General features: G+C 54.7%; 4 protein-coding genes and 1 non-coding gene across 5 annotated transcripts; 4 read left to right on the top strand and 1 right to left on the bottom strand.

Moving 5' to 3' along the window:
* Positions 1 to 470: 470 nt before the first annotated feature.
* Positions 471 to 1,190, top strand: B0H64DRAFT_376477 (uncharacterized protein; the record flags this gene model as incomplete). The annotated part of the gene is made up of 2 exons (XM_062802479.1): positions 471 to 481; positions 554 to 1,190. The coding sequence occupies 2 exons, from the start codon at positions 471 to 473 to the stop codon at positions 1,188 to 1,190; spliced, it is 648 nt and encodes a 215-aa protein (XP_062657101.1).
* A 1,094-nt stretch (positions 1,191 to 2,284) lies between these two features.
* On the top strand, positions 2,285 to 3,204 carry B0H64DRAFT_444839 (uncharacterized protein; the record flags this gene model as incomplete). The annotated part of the gene is made up of 4 exons (XM_062806810.1): positions 2,285 to 2,480; positions 2,553 to 2,560; positions 2,631 to 2,989; positions 3,159 to 3,204. The coding sequence occupies 4 exons, from the start codon at positions 2,285 to 2,287 to the stop codon at positions 3,202 to 3,204; spliced, it is 609 nt and encodes a 202-aa protein (XP_062657100.1).
* A 2,247-nt stretch (positions 3,205 to 5,451) lies between these two features.
* B0H64DRAFT_419291 (uncharacterized protein) lies at positions 5,452 to 6,971 on the bottom strand (the record flags this gene model as incomplete). Its single annotated transcript, XM_062805369.1, has 2 exons — positions 5,452 to 5,583; positions 5,838 to 6,971. 2 exons carry the CDS (start codon positions 6,969 to 6,971, stop codon positions 5,452 to 5,454), a joined length of 1,266 nt encoding a protein of 421 aa, XP_062657099.1.
* An 871-nt stretch (positions 6,972 to 7,842) lies between these two features.
* Positions 7,843 to 7,938, top strand: B0H64DRAFT_t127. Its single transcript has one exon. It is a non-coding gene; the product is annotated as a tRNA-Asp (tRNA).
* A 325-nt stretch (positions 7,939 to 8,263) lies between these two features.
* Positions 8,264 to 9,800, top strand: B0H64DRAFT_477097 (inosine/uridine-preferring nucleoside hydrolase). Its single transcript, XM_062808182.1, has 3 exons — positions 8,264 to 8,412; positions 8,465 to 8,822; positions 8,982 to 9,800. The coding sequence occupies exons 1-3, from the start codon at positions 8,312 to 8,314 to the stop codon at positions 9,789 to 9,791; spliced, it is 1,269 nt and encodes a 422-aa protein (XP_062657098.1). The 5' UTR covers positions 8,264 to 8,311; the 3' UTR covers positions 9,792 to 9,800.
* The last annotated feature ends 7,197 nt before the right edge of the window (positions 9,801 to 16,997 follow it).

Here is a 16,997-nt window from a genome sequence, read left to right as displayed (position 1 = left end):
CAGGAGGGCTCGCCTCCAGCTCGGCCTGGCCAGGAAGGGGCCAGACCCCGAATCAAAACATGAGCTCTCCACAAGCAAACGGAATGGAGGATGGTGATTGCCTGGAAGCCGCCCCCCGTCCGTCCCTGTGGCTGCAGGTTCCCAGTTTGTGCTTCAGCCGCAGGGGGAAATCGGGCATCTCCCTGATCTGGGCGTCTGGATTTCGCTTTTGTGTTGAGCGCGAGACGGAGCCGTGTCAAACAGTGCATACATGCATGCGTGATTCCCAACAGCCGCGTCACCGTCTGGTCGCCCCCCTTCCCAACGCCCGTAACCCGAACAGTCAGCGTTTTGAAAATATCCCTCCGGCAAACAACCCCTTCCCAGCTCCAGACGATTCTGTTCGACAACTTGGATGCCACCAAATCATCATTCAATCATCGCGACGCGGCTACAACCCCACGAGGCTCCCGGTGTTCCCCGATCCCGCGATGTGTGCTCTGTAAGTCTCGTCTCTTTTTGGCCTGGGTGGCCCTGTGCTCTCGTCACCCCATTGCTAACTCTCGCTCCCAAGTCGACTCCGCAGACTCGAGAGGCTCATGAATGTGGCGATGGGACTCTATTTCATCTACCTCGGTTGGGGGCTCCTCGGCCGCCTGAGGACAATCGCCCCCGATATCCCGTTCACAGCACACGGCGCAACGTCAAAAGAGTTGCAGGCCACGTGTGGCGCCCACGGATACCTGGAGCTCCTGATGGAATACCATAGCGACCCCATCACGGCATTCGAGCTTCTTGGTTTGGACCCGAACGCGCGGCCCTTCTTCCCCTCGGAGAACTCTCAGCAACCAAAGGACAAATGGTACCAGGAATTGCACACCCTTGTCGACAAGCGCTATTCGGAATTGATGGAGGTGACGGAAGCCGCAAGGGACCAGAGGGGAGGTCGTGGCGACGCCGACCCTGACAAGCAATACAAGGCAGCCATCACCATGTGCGCCGAACTCCTGGCCAAGGACAAGTCGCGCCGGTTTTATATGAAAACATTTCTGCCCATGCTTGCGGCCACCATCCGGGGCAAGGACCGCGGTTGCGTTTGGCCACTTGTCCAGGCGTTCCATCGCAGCCAGTGCGAGGCCACCTGGGCCACCATGCGCCGAGCGGATGAGCTGCAAGCCAAGGTCATCACCACCAGCGACAACTGCCGTTGATGTGCCGATGCTCCTCTGACAAGGGTTCGGGCCCGCTTGGCGATGATCAGGGCGGGAACCGGAGCGACCGTGTGGCGGGTTGCCGTGGGGATTGGTGGACGTTGGAGGTTGGACAGAGAGTAGGATGGCATGCATCGAGAGACTGTTACTTACGCATAGGTATCTAGGTAGTCATCATGTCGGTCTACCACGCTGCATGCCGCCTCCATGTGGAAGAATTGCCGTCGTCATTTGTGTCGAGTTCCCCATGAGTCAAACACAGTGATGTCCCGCGCCCAAGTCAGAAACTTCGCTGACTTCGGTCTAAGAGAAGCTTACCTAGGTACATCCATTATTCCTGACAAACAACCCTCCCTTTGCTGCGACAAGAACGACCGGAACAGGTGTGGATCGAAACCCCTGTGAGCCGACAGTTTCCAGGGCAGCCCGGAGACGGTGAAGTGAACTAAGGAGCGTTGTATCAGCCGTATCAGCCATCGCAAACAACCTTACCTAGGTAGGTAGGTACCTAGACACTAACACGTCGACAACATAAGCTACCTACCAAAAACAACTTTCCTAATCCACTAATTTAAGGTATCGCATGCTAATATGACTATTGATAGAACCACGCTTGTTTTAATTACCATTCACCTTCTTTGCCAAGGGCAGAGAGACGGAGTGGAGAGTGGAGATAGACCTCTTCGAGATACCAAAACCTAACGGGCCTTAGGTAACTGACCTGACTACCTGGTAGGCGACGACATGTTGTTTCTAACCCACTGTGTAGGTAGGCTCCAGTTTCATCTAGGGCGGTCTATAAGGGATCTAAATAGGTATCCATGATTGAAAATTCACAAATGTGGTCTGGCCGTTTCATTGCTTTGTTGCCTGAGCTGTGCCTCCCTAATTCCCTCCGATCCAGGCTCGCCCAGCGCCAGCCATGTACATACATGTAAGCATGCAGGCATGCAAGTTGCCCCCTCGGTAGAAAAACCACACTCGGTAAAGTTAAATACCTATTAAAGACTCCCAATCTCACCGGGTGGTTGCACTTTCATCACACAGCATTTCCAAACTCTTAGCATACTTACAAACGCTCACCATCGCTCACCATGCCGCCGCGCCCCCAACGTCCCACTGCTCCTACTCAGGCTCAGACCGCTACCTCCAAGAGCTCTGGCAAAGTGGCTACCCCTAAGAAGACCGCTCAAGCCACGACCGGAACCAGCACCGGAACCAAAACTGGAACCAGCACCGGAACCAGCGCCAGAGGCAGCGGTCAAGGCACTAAATCTGGCTTCTTTTATGGTATGTAGAAGCTATTGGCTTTCAATACTCTTCTCTACCTAGACTTAGCCACTAACAGTTTTCATATAATAGACAGACTGGTATAGCAGCCTGAAGATTATAGCCCCTAGATCCAAAGCAGGACGCGACTAATCAAATGCCACTATATAGATGTACCCCGAAGTCTTCTATAAAGTCTGCTACGGAAAACAGAACCCTGGCGAGGCAACCCGCAATCTTCATACTTTCAAGCCGGCCTCGATTGACGGCTACCAGCGATACTCTGTCAAGGGTGCCGACTACCCGGGTATTACCCCGACTACGAACCGGACGACTTCGGGCACTCTCGTTACAGGGCTTACCGCCGCGAACCTTAAGAAGCTGGACAACTTCGAGGGTAGCGGGTTCGAGCGTAAATCCGTTACCGTTAACTTGTTGAAGAGGCTCCGAGGTGGTCAGGTCACCGACGACGGCAAGGCGTCGGGCCAAGTCTACGTCTTTAAGGACCCGCAAGGGCTTAAAGTCGACTGGTAAGTAACCCCGCTTTCTAGTTCCAATACCAAGTATTTCCTTACTTTCTTTTTTCTTTTTTCTTTTTTCTTTCCTTTCTCCCTTCTCTCCTCTCTTCCTTTCTTCCTTTTTTCCCTTTTGGACTCTGGAATGGGCTTGGAACAGTAAACTGACCAAACAACCACCTAGGAACGCCGAGGCATCCCACCGTGACTCCCTGGCGGACCTGCACTAAGTTGCACTGGGTAAAAGGGCCAGCGATGCTGCCACAGCGCTACTGACAACCAACCTTGATATCCTGCACCGTTACACAAGGAACCCGCATAATCGAGGCCGGCCCTTGAGGGCGACTGGTGTTTGGGGCACGGATAGAAGCCATGTAGTCGGAAACAGTCATAGACGGGCTTATCCCAACAATATACACCTATACACCCCCTAACTTCTAACGTTCTGTTACGCGTCACTGCTAGTGCTAACTAGGTAGGTAGGCTGACTCAGATCTAGCCCCAAAGATGACCAAGCTATACACGTACGGCCTAAGTAGGGGGAATGTTGCAATAAGCCATAACTTCGTAAGCTCTCAAGAGGTTGGCGAACATGTGGGAGCTTGGTATACAGGAAAAGGAGGTTTCTTTTATATATTAACCGGCTCCAAAAGAGCAGCTTTCTTTGATTCAATGTATAGCACTTTTACCTCAAGATCTCCCACCATCAGAAGCTTCCTACAGTGTGACACCCAGCGCCCTCTCGCAACAACACCTCCTCCCCCAACCCCAACCCCCCCTGAAACACAACCAACCCCTCGCCCCTCGAAACCGCCACCGCCGTCCCAGACACCAGCGCCACCGGCACCCGCGCACCCGGCGCGCCCCCCGGCGGGAACCACGGCGGCGGCACAAAAAAGCGCCGCCTATACCCCCACAGCGCCGGCACCGCCCCAGTGACAACGTCAACCGAACACACCCACCCCTCCCCGTCCAGGAACCAAACCCCCGCCCCATCCACCACCCCCAACAACTCCCGCGGCGCCGCCGCCAGCGCCCCCGCGCTCAGCACCCGCATCTCGGCCGCACCCTCCCCTTCACCCTCATCACCACCATCACCACCTTCACCCTCATCACCATCACCACCATCATCACCCTCCCCACCACCACCACCCATCCCCCGCGTCACCACATCAAGCACCGCCACCCCCCTCGCCCCATCCAGCAACGGCACCTCCCCATCCCCCTCCCCCTCCCCCTCCCCCGTCCCCGCCATAACCAGCCGCGCGAGGAGGCACCCCCGCCCCCCCGACCCTGGCCTGCTGCTGCTGCTCCTGCTGCTGCTGCTGAACCAGGCTGGGTTGGCCCATAACCTGCTATAATAGCCCTCAGGCGGGGGTGTGTCGCCGTGGAGCGGGATGGTGGAGTGGGTGGTGAGGGTGTGCCAGGTGAGGAGGTGGATTTGGGTTGGGGTTGTGGCGAGGAGGAGGAGGGGGTTCGTGGGGTGGGGGGTGTAGCTGGTGGGGGTGGTGCTGGTCTTGGTATTGGTGGTGTTGGTGGTGGTGTTGGTGGTGTTGGTGGTGTTGGTGGTGTTGGTGGTGTTGGGGGGGAGGGGGGGCGTGGTGTCAAGGGGGAGGGGGCGTGTGGTGATTATGTTGCCGGTGGGGATAGTCAGGAGGGTGAGGGCGGTGCGGGTGCGGATGAGGGCGGTTGTGGCATCGGGGTTGAGGAGGGCTTGGAGGATCTGGTTGTCTGCGTGGTAGTGTAAGATGGGTTCGGTGGTTATGGGCTCGGTTCGGGTGGTGTGGTGGTGGTTGTTGGTGTTGTTGAATATCAGGCGGGTGATGACGCAGTCTTGTTTATTGAACATGAGCAGCAGCCTATGGCTCTCGTTCCAGTCGAGGCAGTTCACCCTTCCACCGAGACAGCCCACCTCACCCTTGGGAAACTCAGGTCGGATTTGTTGGACTTCAGTCGCCGTGTTGGCGTCCCACACCTCCACTGCGCCGCCATACCGCCCAACAAAGAAGAGGTGGCTTTCTGTTGGGTGGATGAAGGATATGTCTCGGCGTCGGCGCGTTTCAGGAAAGTGTGGTTGCGGTTCGACTACCGCCTCGCCTGCCAAGCTACAACCGGACAAGTTTGTTGACTTAAGCACCGAGGGCTCCCATACATTACAGCAGTGGCCGCGAATATCGAAGAGCCGGTTATTGTCCGCTGAGAAGGTCAGGTCAGACAGCCTTGAGCTCAGGTCGGGCCGTTGAATACGGTACACCGGTTGCAAGGTCTCGAAGAGGTAGAAATGGATGATGCCAACCTCATCCCCTGCCGCAAGTAGCTCGCCGTCGGAGGTGGCGGTGAGGTGATGGACGGGGTGTGAAACACGGTATTGTGCGGTTTGTTCAAGTGTCCGGGGACGGTAAGTGGCCACCCCCAAGTCACTTGAAATGGCGAGAAGCCCGAGCTCGGAGGTTGGGTGGAAAACCATGTCCAGACGGTCAGGTGCTGGTGCAGAACCGCTGCCAGTGGTGTCTTCGGGATCCTGTTCCGGCTCGATAACCCCAATCATCCTTCGAAGCTTCAAGTCCCACAAGACAACCGATGAGTTTCCGCAGAGAGTAGCTGCAAGGCTGTGGGATGCATCCAGACGAACCCTCTCTGGGTGCTTGGCCCAATCAACCTGGTCATTGCGAGGGTTGGGTGGCTCACAGAGTGGAAATGAGTCTCCTCCGAGGCCGTCGGTGGCTGAGACTGTGACCAGCTCGCCCATTTCGGGGTTGAAGAGGACAATAGACTTCCCGTCTGGGCTGAGTTCAACCCTTTCCGGGACGAAGTCGAGAGCGCGCTCCCAGAGACGGGGACATGACTGGCCCGGTTGTCGCACATCCCAAAGCTCCAGTATTCCCAGGTCGCACGAGACCAAAAAGGATGAGGTTGAGTCGAACGCCAGGAACCCGGGCCTTCTTCCGTTCGGTAGCGCAGCTACAAACTCGAATGTTTTGGCGCTGTAAAGATGGATATTACTGTTGCTGACGCCGATGGCCACAAGGTGTTCGCAGCAAGTCACGGACAGGGCGCGCTCGGGGAACAGGTAGCAAGTCAGCCTGTCATCCCAGTCTTCATCCAGCTGGCCGACTATCCTCAAGCCTTCGGTGGGTGTGCCAAAGAGCTTCCTAGTGATGGAGCCTCGGGGGCAAAGCTGTGGTAGTAGAAAGTGTACCGACGACGGCATGGCGAGAATGGCCGAGTGAAAAACGGCGACGAGACGGTGGATCTCAGTCACCCACACCCTGGCCGTCTCAGCTTGGGCTTCATCCCCCACGGTATGGCAGTTGTTGCGCTGCGTAAGATAGGTCTCTATCCCGCGAGCCCCCTCTAGCAGGCCGGAGAGGTCGCCCGATTGAGCGAGCTTTTCGATCCATGTCAGGACATTGGTCCGAAGGAACTTGTCGAGTAGAGACATGTGACCGTTGGCGGTCAACGAGCTGCGGGCTAGGTGGTGTGAGAAATGGGCGGCTGCGTAGATCGACAAGGGGGAAGCAGGCGTGTTGTCGCTATTAACTCCTCCTCGCTGATGCTTTGGCGGCGCAAACTGGTCCCCGCAGAGTATCTCCAGACAAAGTTCGGCGACTCTAGCGTGTGCAGTGGGACGATCGATCCAGGACACGCCGTCGATGCGTGGTTGAGTTAGGAAGGCCGAGGTCGTTTCGTGAGTAATGCGGACTCGAGACTGGCCGTCAACGACGATAAGTGGTCCGGTAATTCTCTCTAGTTGTTGTGAGAGCGGCGATGATGTTAGAGTTTGGCCGATATCCAGGCTGACTGCTTCTGTGAGTTCGTCCACGGCGAGTGGTCGTGGTGCCGAGACGACCCATGTGAGGATGCATTTTGCTAGCTCGGCATTCGGGGAGTCAATGATCGAGTCAATGGTGTGCAAGTGGGATTCGTCTGTCTCGAGAGCGCCCTGTGGGCCTGTTTCCACGTCTATGACGCGAGAAAAGCCGCCTGGTCGTGCCATGGTGAGGGATTCGAGGAGAGTGCCAGCTGCACTTGTGGCCAACTTGCTGAAGAAATTCATAGAACCCAGAGACAAGAATACCTATTCAATGTTCTCAGTCAGGGGTTACTGAGCTCCCTACAGCCAACTCACCCGAGTCACCCCTCGGGTTGTTAACTCGGCAGAGCGGCTTGTTGAATACCTAAACGGCGTTGGTGACTGTCTCGGTGTCTCCTTGGCCGCCTGGTCACTCTGATCATAAGACGGGTACCTAGCATGGCTGCTACAGCTGATCCGTTATCCGCGTCGTTTACCCCAAAGGTTTCAGGCGAGGCCTGGCTGGACTACCGGTTTTCCCTCGGTATGTTGCCCCGCCTTAGGAGGTAGTAAGCTCATTGGGTGCCGCCGCCGTTGTACACCCAGAGCCAACGGGAACAAACGGGCCGACGCGGAATGGAGCGGAGAGGGTGCCAAGCGCTGCTACGTAAGATGTCGGGTGAGACGTGGAAGAGCGAGCCACGTCCCTTCCCTCTTTTACTCTTGTCAGCGCGAGACGGCACGTTCTGACGTTCACCTCGAAGCGGAGTTGAGCAGTACCCTCCCAACTATGGTGCAGCGCCTTATGAGAACATTCAGAAGTGTTAGTCAACCCTTACACTCAACGAGTTGTTGACTCCAAACTCCACCCAACGATACAGGGGGCACATTTCACTCTGTGTGGCGTTCTTGGCTTCAAGGGAGTTGGGGACTCAGGTAACTCAACCCTGACTAACTCATTGTCCTTACCTAACAACCGAAGAGTATCAAATGCGTTGGGGCGCGTTTTGTGCAGTTGATATGGCGGCGGTTCGGCCCGCTGCTCCAAGCTACAGTGGATGTCAACATTCACCAGTCTTCCGTAGTATAGTGGTCAGTATGTGAGCTTGTCATCAGACTCCACCAAGTCGTGACATCGCTCGAGACCCGGGTTCAATTCCCGGCGGGAGAGATCACCACACTTTTTGATAAGTTTCTGAACTGGGCGGTATGCTTTTTGCAACTACGAACAATACAGTTCATTTTAGCTACTAGGTGCTAGGTTGTGTAGTAACTTGAGTATAGTAGTTGTAAATTATAAAAATGTGAGGAGTTTATTTAACATTTGAGTTAATGTAAATCTAATGCTGAGCGATATCATAGATATGGAACTTAGAACTGCTCTAAAATGGGAAAGCAATACCAAGGGTTTCCGTCATATCGTGCCGAGATAAAAACAATCACGTGTGGAATATTGGCTCATTCGCTGTCAGATTTAAATCCTACCTTCGTCCAATCACCATACAAAACTCAACGTTATCCCAACCTTTCCTCACATTTACACCATGAAACGCCTTCTCATTGTTTACTTTTCATTACTCGGCAGTTTGGTCCTTGCCACCAAGAAGAACCTCATCATCGATACAGACCTCTTCAGCGACGTTGAGTAAGTGATCCTCTAATTGTCCTTTTTATTTCCTCGCTCACCGCCCTCCCAGCGATGCCGGCGCCCTTCTCCTCGCAGCCACCTCCCCGGACGTGAACCTCCTCGCCGTGAACGTCAATCACCCCTCCTCATATTCCGCTCTCGCTGCATCGGCCATCCTAGCCCACTATGGCAAAGGTGACGTTCCAATCGGCGTCACGCGGCCCCTGACCGACGACACCTTCCTCGACACCTGGTACTTTAGGCTAGGCGAGTACGCCAGCAAGGTAGCCTATCAGTTTCGCGGGGGAAAGCTTCGCTGGGGCCACGCCGAGGAGGATGCCTGGGGCCCGGTAGAGCTCTACCGCAAGGTCCTATCCGAGGCAGCCGACCACAGCGTCACCATCGTCTCGATCGGATTCCTAGACAACGTCCGTCCAACCCCTCTCCTTTTGGCCCCCAAGTCCAACCCCCTCCACGCCCTCCCCTCAAATTCCGCCCCCAACACCCCCGCCAAATCACCCTGACAACCAGCCATAACCCAACCAAACCCACAAACTAACCATCCGCCCCTTTTTTCGTGGTTATAGCTATCCGCCCTCCTCAACTCCACCGGTGACGCCCACTCCCCCCTCCCAGGGCGCGCCCTCCTCTCCCGCAAAGTCACCGAACTCGTCGTCATGGGCGGCGCCTACCCCTCCGGAAAGCGCAGCTGGAACTTCTGGGGCTCACCTTTATCCGGCCCCGGCGCCGCCGCGCACGTCATCAACAGCTGGGGCGCCAACACCAACACCAGCGACGGCGACGGCACCAACACCACCACCACCACCACCACCGCCGCCGCCGCCACCACCACCACCTCCACCACCGCCAATACCACCGTGCCGCAGCTGACCTTCCTCGGCAACGACGTCGGCGTCTACTCCCTCGCCGGGGAGCGGCTCGCTGCCGAGGGCCCCGCCCTTGACCCGGTGGGGATGGCGTACGGGTGGTATGGGTATGAGAGGCGGGCGCGGCCGGCGTGGGATCCGTTGGCGGTTTTGTATGCGGTGCGCGGGCTGGAGGGGCAAGGGAAGACGGGGCTGTTTCGGGTGGGCGATGTGTGTGAGGTGGGGTGCGGGTTTAATGTGGTGGACTGGGAGGATGGGGGGAATAGGTGGGTTTGTGGCGGGGTTGTGGATGGGGGTGGGAGGGAGGGTTCGAGGCAGGAGTGTGTGGGGAGGAATCAGAGGTTTTTGAGGCTCGGGGTGACGGATGAGGAGGCGGCGGCGGAGGTGGATCGGTTGTTTTTGGAGGGCGCGTGGGCGGCGGCGAGGGGGAAGTTGCGCGTCCCGGGTTTGGTACCCTCCACCCCTGGGACTCCGGTAGGCCCTGTTACTACGATGTGTTATATCCAGTGAGCGTCATGGTGGGGGGGGGGGGGGGGGGGGGGGGGGATAAGGGGTGCAAATGCGTCTAATGCTTTGATTCTACCCCTGATTATATATGAGCCTGCCGTTTGGGACTATGTGGTTTTGACGTGCGGGACTATGACACGTGATTTCTCCTATATATAACCCCAACCCTGGCCCGCGTGCCTCTTTTTTCCCTCCCTCAATTCAATGCGCGATGTAAATGCGCCCGTACCTGCGTATCTGAACTTACCCAATTCCTTTAAAAACGTAATAAAATTCAACTTTATTCAACTTTTTTAACGTAGCTAGCCATTGTCAAATCGCTACTATAGCTACAGTTATAGCTATATAGTAAGCTAGCCCCCTTTAACTATTATACCCTAATTAACAGTATTATAGCTATAGCTATAGCCTACCTATAAGTACTTGGTTATAATAACGATGATAATGATTATAAATATAATATATCCCTACTTTTAAACCCTCCTTTAGACTACCTACTTCTTAATTGCTAGTATAAATCTCTCGATAACCTTATCTTAGACCTCTACGAGTAGGGTATATAAACGCTGTTCGGTATCAGGAAGCAACGGTCCTTTAACCTAATTAAGAACTTTAGCTATATAAGAGTTAATTTCTACTATTTAAAGGATAAGATATAGCTATCGTAAATATTTATTAAATATTAATCTTCTATAACTAAGACTAGGTATATATAGAAAGCCTCGGCTAAAGTACTTATTTATAATAGCTGGAGATAGACCCTAAAGATAGAGGAGAGTTGTTTATATAACTATACTGCTATAGAAGGCTAGGAGGATATCGCTATATTCCAGAAGATCGGGCTAGAGTATATAGCCTTTATAGGTACCTTTGTTAACTGCCCTACTATTACTAACTGCTAACTAGCTGAAGATATTTATAAATAGTTCCCTGGGGTCCTTTTTACTCGGAGGTAATTAAGAGACCTTCGGTTCCGCCTTATAAAGGCCGAAATAGATAGATATATGCTATTCCAAAGTACGATAAAGCTCCTTAACAATAAATATATTCTATATCGAATACTCTAGTTAAGAATAGACCCTAATAAGCCGGAAGGTTTAGTTTAAACTAATAACTTCTATTAGTAATAGTAGGCTCTTAACCTATAGGTTTAGATATATAATAATATTTATAAGATGTCATGATCACTGTGCCAGACGCACGGAAGCGGGGCGCGGGACGCCCCGAGCCAATCGTCAAGGATGGGAGCGTCAGCCAATAAGAAGCGGATCGTGTGGGAGAATTCACGATCCATGGGATCGTGGAATAGATAAGACGATCCAGGATGGATCGTCTTGAGGATAAGACGATCCAGGAGGCATAGGTACGAAGGTACCTACGGACCTAGATAGTATATAGTCACTCGTTCTGGAGAGCTCTGGGAGTTCTCCAGTTAGCAATACACATCACAGTTCGCTACTAGTTCGAGAGCCTACTGTGAGAGACAAGTCTTTGTTGTGCACCTTTTGGCTGCACCGAACCTAAGCACCCTTGAGAGAGAGTACCTTCAATCAGAAACTGAACCCTAACAGGACGGGTCTGTTCGAGGTTCGTCACACGTTGCTAACTCCCTTTAATCTGTTACAGTTCAGGTTCGAAGGTAAAACGACATGGCAACTCAGCCCACGCAGGCCCAGATCGTGGCCGCACTTGGGAGAGTCACCGACCGGCTCGATGAGGCCGAAAAGAAGCTCACGGATACCGAAGAGCAGCTTGCGAAGACCAAGACCAACAACGCGGCGTTGGAAGCCCGACTCGCTGCGACCGAGGCCCACACCAAGGACCCGGCCAAGACGAAGGTCAAATTGGAGCAACCTGAGAAGTACGGGGGCGACCAGGAAGCCCTGCCAGGTTGGATTACGGAGATGCGGAACTATCTCGACCACAACTCGCACCAGTTCGCCACTGAGGAATCCAAGACCAGATACGCCGCCACCCGACTCAAGGACAAGGCCCTCAAGTGGTTCACGGGAACACTGAGTGACTTCCTCGGCGGAGCGATCCACAAACCCTTCACCAAAAAGGTCTTCGAGAACTATTCTGAGTTCGAGAACGAGATTCAGAAGGTGTTCGGTGACAAGGACGAGAAGTTGCACGCCCAGGACCGGCTAGGACGGCTGAAGCAGACTAGGTCAGCCACCGCCTACGCCACGATTTTCCGACAAGACTCCATGAAGGCAGAGATAGACGACGAGGGGCTGATGCACCTGTTCTACGGAGGACTGAAGGAGGAGGTCAAGGACGAGCTCTACAAGGAGAGCCGACCTGACACGCTCGACGAGTACATCGCTATGGCTGTCAAGATTGACGACCGACAGTTCGCCCGCAAACAACAGAAGAAGGGCAGCGAGACTCAGCGATCCGCAGGCTACCATAAGCCCAACGACAAAAAGAAACGCCAGCACCAGAGCACGTCATACGGCACTCACTCGGGACCCATGGACGTCAGCGCTGCCCAGGCACAATGGGCAGGAAAGAGAGATGGTGCCAAGGACAAATCAGGCATCACTTGCTACAATTGCGGCAGGAAGGGTCACTTCAAACGTGACTGCCGCAGCAAGAAAGAGTGGAGGCCAGTTCCAGGGAAGGAAGCCGCCACCATCGACCAAGCCAGAGGCGGAAGGGGCGTCCACTTCAAGGAAGTCGCCGCCGCCAGCTACACGCAGGACGACCTCGAAATTGACATTGACCGAGTCATCGAGCAAGACGATGAACTCACCGACTCGGATCAAGGAGACCTGATGAGCAGCATCCACCAGGAGGGAAATGACACCGCCCACCATGCTTTCATCGAAACGGATGACGAGGGAGAACTGGCTCCCCCGCGGCACATCCAACAAGTCGCTGAGGACTGGGGCATCACCCTGGTTCAGCAAGAGGACGGGCAGTGGCGAACCCACGAGGGTGAAGGAGGAATCAGCCCGAACCTCATTTTTCTGCAACAAAGGGTCCTAAGCCAGCGGCAAAGGATCGAGGAGTTGTCGAGAGAGAAAGAAGAACTCGAGCAGCTTCTCCAAGAAAGAAACGACCAGTACGGACAACTTTGCGCAGAACTCGATTTCGCCAGAGAACGAGTCCAAGAAATCACCGAGGCCAACAACAGGGCCGGAGACCACGTCGAAAGAACGCTGAAGGAAGCGCAAGCGCTGCAGGACGACATCAAGCAAGCGCTCCCGGACCACACTCCGTGGGACGGACCGACGGAACCAGCCGACGAATGCGAGGACGGAGTACGATACCCCGAGCAACTTTTCGACTACGCACAGGAACAGAATGCGGCGAAAGGAAGAAAACAGCAGAACTGGGAAGAATACTGGACCCGACACCAGCACATCGTGCGCACCGGACGACACACCTCCGACCTTGAATGGTGGGGTTTCCGGGGCGAGAACAACACGGAAGGATGCCAGTTGTTGCTAGAGGACCACGAGCGGGTGAACCCACGAAAGGAGAGTCACATCTACCTGCCCTGGTTCCAATGCATCGCGCACGAGTGTCGATACCATTTCCAGGACAAACTCCGCAACAGCTTCTGGCCCATGAGAGAGAAGGAGGGGACGCAACCCCTACCCATCAGATGGGTATACGACAGTGGCGACGCCCCCGCAGGCATGTTATGGGACACCCAACGCACTCACGAGGGCAGGCTAAGGGTTAAACCCAAGGCAGCCTGGCCCCGACGCTGTATGATAGGTGTAGGAGTCGACGAATGCCGAAGCGCAGACTGCCTATCACACGCCGACGAGAAAATCTGGGGATATATGGAACAGCAATCCCAGAGGAAGCCACACCAGAGGACGAGAGCGTCCCGAAGAAACGAGAGGCGCCCAGTTGAGGCATGGGCGGCCCAATGGCTTCAAGAACACCAGACGATTGACGCCGCAAGCCAAGGTGCGGACAGGGACGCCTTGAAACACCACGAGAGCTTGGGAAACGGCTCAGGGCCCTCCGAGGGGCCCGGAAACCTCTAACTCCACAACAACGGAGACAGGCTGCGCAGTACAGGAAGAACTGGCGTAAACAAAAGCCTTACAACGACCTCCCAGCAGACGAACACGAAGTAGCTGCTGTACGAAGCACCAAACCAGACAACAGGCTCTGGATCACAGCGCGATGGGGGAAATTCGAGGCCCTCGCGTTAGTGGATGGAGGAGCGCAGATGGACCTCATTGCGCCCACATTTGTGAATCAACTCAGGATCCCATGGAGGATCAAGAAGCAACCACACGTCGTCAAAGGACCATTCGACACGCAATGGGTACGACGAGAAACAGAACCACTCGACATCGAGGTGGAAGGGAAAACCACCCAAGTGGTGTTCGACATCGTGAACATGGGACCAGAGAAAGACATGATTCTCGGACGCCCATGGCATGAGGATTACGACCCAGACATCAGTTGGAAGGGAGATGGCCATCTGCGACCGCGGGAACAGCGGGAGCATCCGACCAGCTTGATGGGAGAACGCGCAGAACAGGAGCCACGGGAGAGCAGCGGGTCAGAACGAACCCCCTCTACGGGCCCACCGCAGGAAGCAGCCAGTGCAGAACCACGCACTCTGGAATCCGGAAGAAGCGGCACACGACGAAAGAAGCAGGCACGGGAGGAACGAACCATCGCCGTCGTCTCAGTCGACGAGCACGGAATGCTCAAACACGAACAATGGGTCAATCAGCTCGAAGCGGCAAGCATCGAGCTGGCAGCAGAAGAAGTCAGGGAACTCGAAGCAGCGAGCATCGAGCCTGGGAACAACAAGTTCGCGTACTACGAGGGTACAGCGAAGAACGCAAAGACGGGGCAGATCCCAGACGACTACAAGGGGCACCCGGCGTTCACGGCAAAACATCTTGCAGGGCTACCAGACCACGGACCTTGGGATCACGAGATCAAACTCAAGGAAGGAGCCCAGTTGAAGTTTTTCAAGGTGTACCACACCAACGAGAAGCAAGATGCAGAGTTGAGGAGTTATCTCGAAAAGAATCTCGAGATAGGACACATCAGACCATCGACATCTCCAGCAGGCTACCCAGTCCTCTTCGTTCCAAAGAAAGATGGGAAGCTCAGGATGTGTGTGGACTACCGACAGTTGAACAACGAGACGGTGAAGAACCGATACCCGCTGCCACTGATTTCGAGGCTTCGAGATCAGCTGTCAGGAGCACAACACTTCACACGACTCGACCTTCCAACAGCGTACGCCCACATCCGCATCAAGGAAGGAGACGAATGGAAGACGGCTTTTCGGACACCCTACGGGCACTACGAGTACCTCGTCATGCCGTTCGGGTTGACCAACGCACCAGCGACATTTCAAGCCGCTATCGACCACGCAATTCGACATTGCCTCGATAAATTTGCAGTCTGTTACTTGGATGACATTCTCATCTACTCCAAAACACTCGAAGAACACAAGAGACACGTGCGGCAGGTGCTGGACGCACTGCACGAGCACAAATTGTCAGTCAACAAGGACAAGAGCGAGTTTCATGTCAAGAAAACAGTGTTTCTGGGTTACGAAATCTCCCCGGGATGGGTCAAGATCGAACCCGAGAAACTGGAAGCTGTCAAGACGTGGCCGACACCGACGAACGCCACGGAGGTCAGAGGATTTATCGGATTCGCCAACTTCGTCAGAATGTTCATCAAGAATTTTGGCGACTTCGCGAGACCTCTGCACGAACTTACCAAAAAGGATGCCACATTCCAGTGGAAGCAGGAGCACGAGCAGGCTTTCCAGCGGATCCGCGATGCGATCATCGCCGACCCGGTGCTCATGCTGCCTGATCCAAGCACACCTTTCGAAGTCGAGGCTGATGCTTCGGACTTCGCGATCGGAGGACAACTTGGTCAGAGAGACAAGGACGGCAAGCTTCACCCAGTTGCGTTCTTCTCCAAGAAACTCGAGGGACCAAGGCTCAACTACCCGATCCACGACAAGGAGCTTCTCGCAATCATCGAAGCCTTCCAGGAATGGAGACCATACCTCAGCGGCACGACACACGAAGTTCAGGTGTACACGGACCACAAGAACTTACGCTACTTCACCACCACGAAGGTGCTGAACGGACGACAAACTCGATGGGCAGAGTTCCTGTCCGAATTCAACTTCACGATCCACTACAAGAAAGGGTCAGAGAACGCACGAGCGGACGCCTTGAGTAGGAGAGCGGATCATCATGACAACACATCTGAAGCCTCACCACCATTGCTACATCAACAGACAGACGGATCGCTACGGCACGCTTCCCAACCGACTGAAGACTACGAGATCGCAGCACTTCAGCAACAGTCGGAAGATCCCGAAGCTAGGCCTCTGCAACCGTTTGTAGAATGCTGTGCGGCCTTCAGGGAACAACGCTTGGAACAAGATTTCCAAGGAACCATCGCGGACGACGAGCGCGATGCATGGCAAGAAGAGCCAGAATCCAAGATCGCGGGATTGCGACTTGAAAGAACGAGACTCTGGTACCACGACAAGGCCTACGTCAGGCTTAGTGACCAAAAGGAGCTCATTCGAAAGATCCACGAGTCAAGACTCGGAGGACACATGGGAATCAGCAAAACAATTGCAAAAGTCAAGCAGAACTACGACTTCCCAGGAATCAAGCAGACGGCAGAAGAGGTCCGGGCGGAATGCGACCTCTGCAAGCGGAGCAAGCCAGGACGACACAAGCCGTACGGGCTACTACAGCCATTGCCAGTTGCAGAACGACCATGGAACTCGGTGACGATGGACTTCATCACCAAGCTGCCGATATCCAAGGACTCAGTAACGGGCGTGGAATACGACAGCATCCTCACGATGGTGGACAGACTCACCAAATGGAGCTACTTCCTCCCTTACAAGGAAACATGGTCGGCAGAACAACTTGCAGATGTGATCTACCGCAACATCACCTCGGTCCACGGATGGCCGGAGGAATGGATCACAGACAGAGACACCAAGTTCGCATCAAAGTTTTGGCAAGCTCTGATGACAAGATTGGGTACGAAGAGTAAGCTTTCAACCGCTTACCACCCACAGACGGATGGACAGACGGAACGACTCAACCAGGTCGTCGAACAATACCTACGGTTGTACGTCAATTTCCAGCAGGATGACTGGGTCGAGCTGCTGCCGACAGCGCAACTCGCCTACAACACCACCGTCACGGAGACCACCAAGGTCAC

This window comes from Chaetomium fimeti (genome assembly GCF_033439085.1).
Source record: "Chaetomium fimeti strain CBS 168.71 chromosome Unknown B0H64scaffold_6, whole genome shotgun sequence".
Taxonomy (NCBI): domain Eukaryota; kingdom Fungi; phylum Ascomycota; class Sordariomycetes; order Sordariales; family Chaetomiaceae; genus Chaetomium; species Chaetomium fimeti.
Note: the sequence above shows the minus strand (reverse complement) of the source record. Positions and strands in the feature narration are given on the sequence as shown.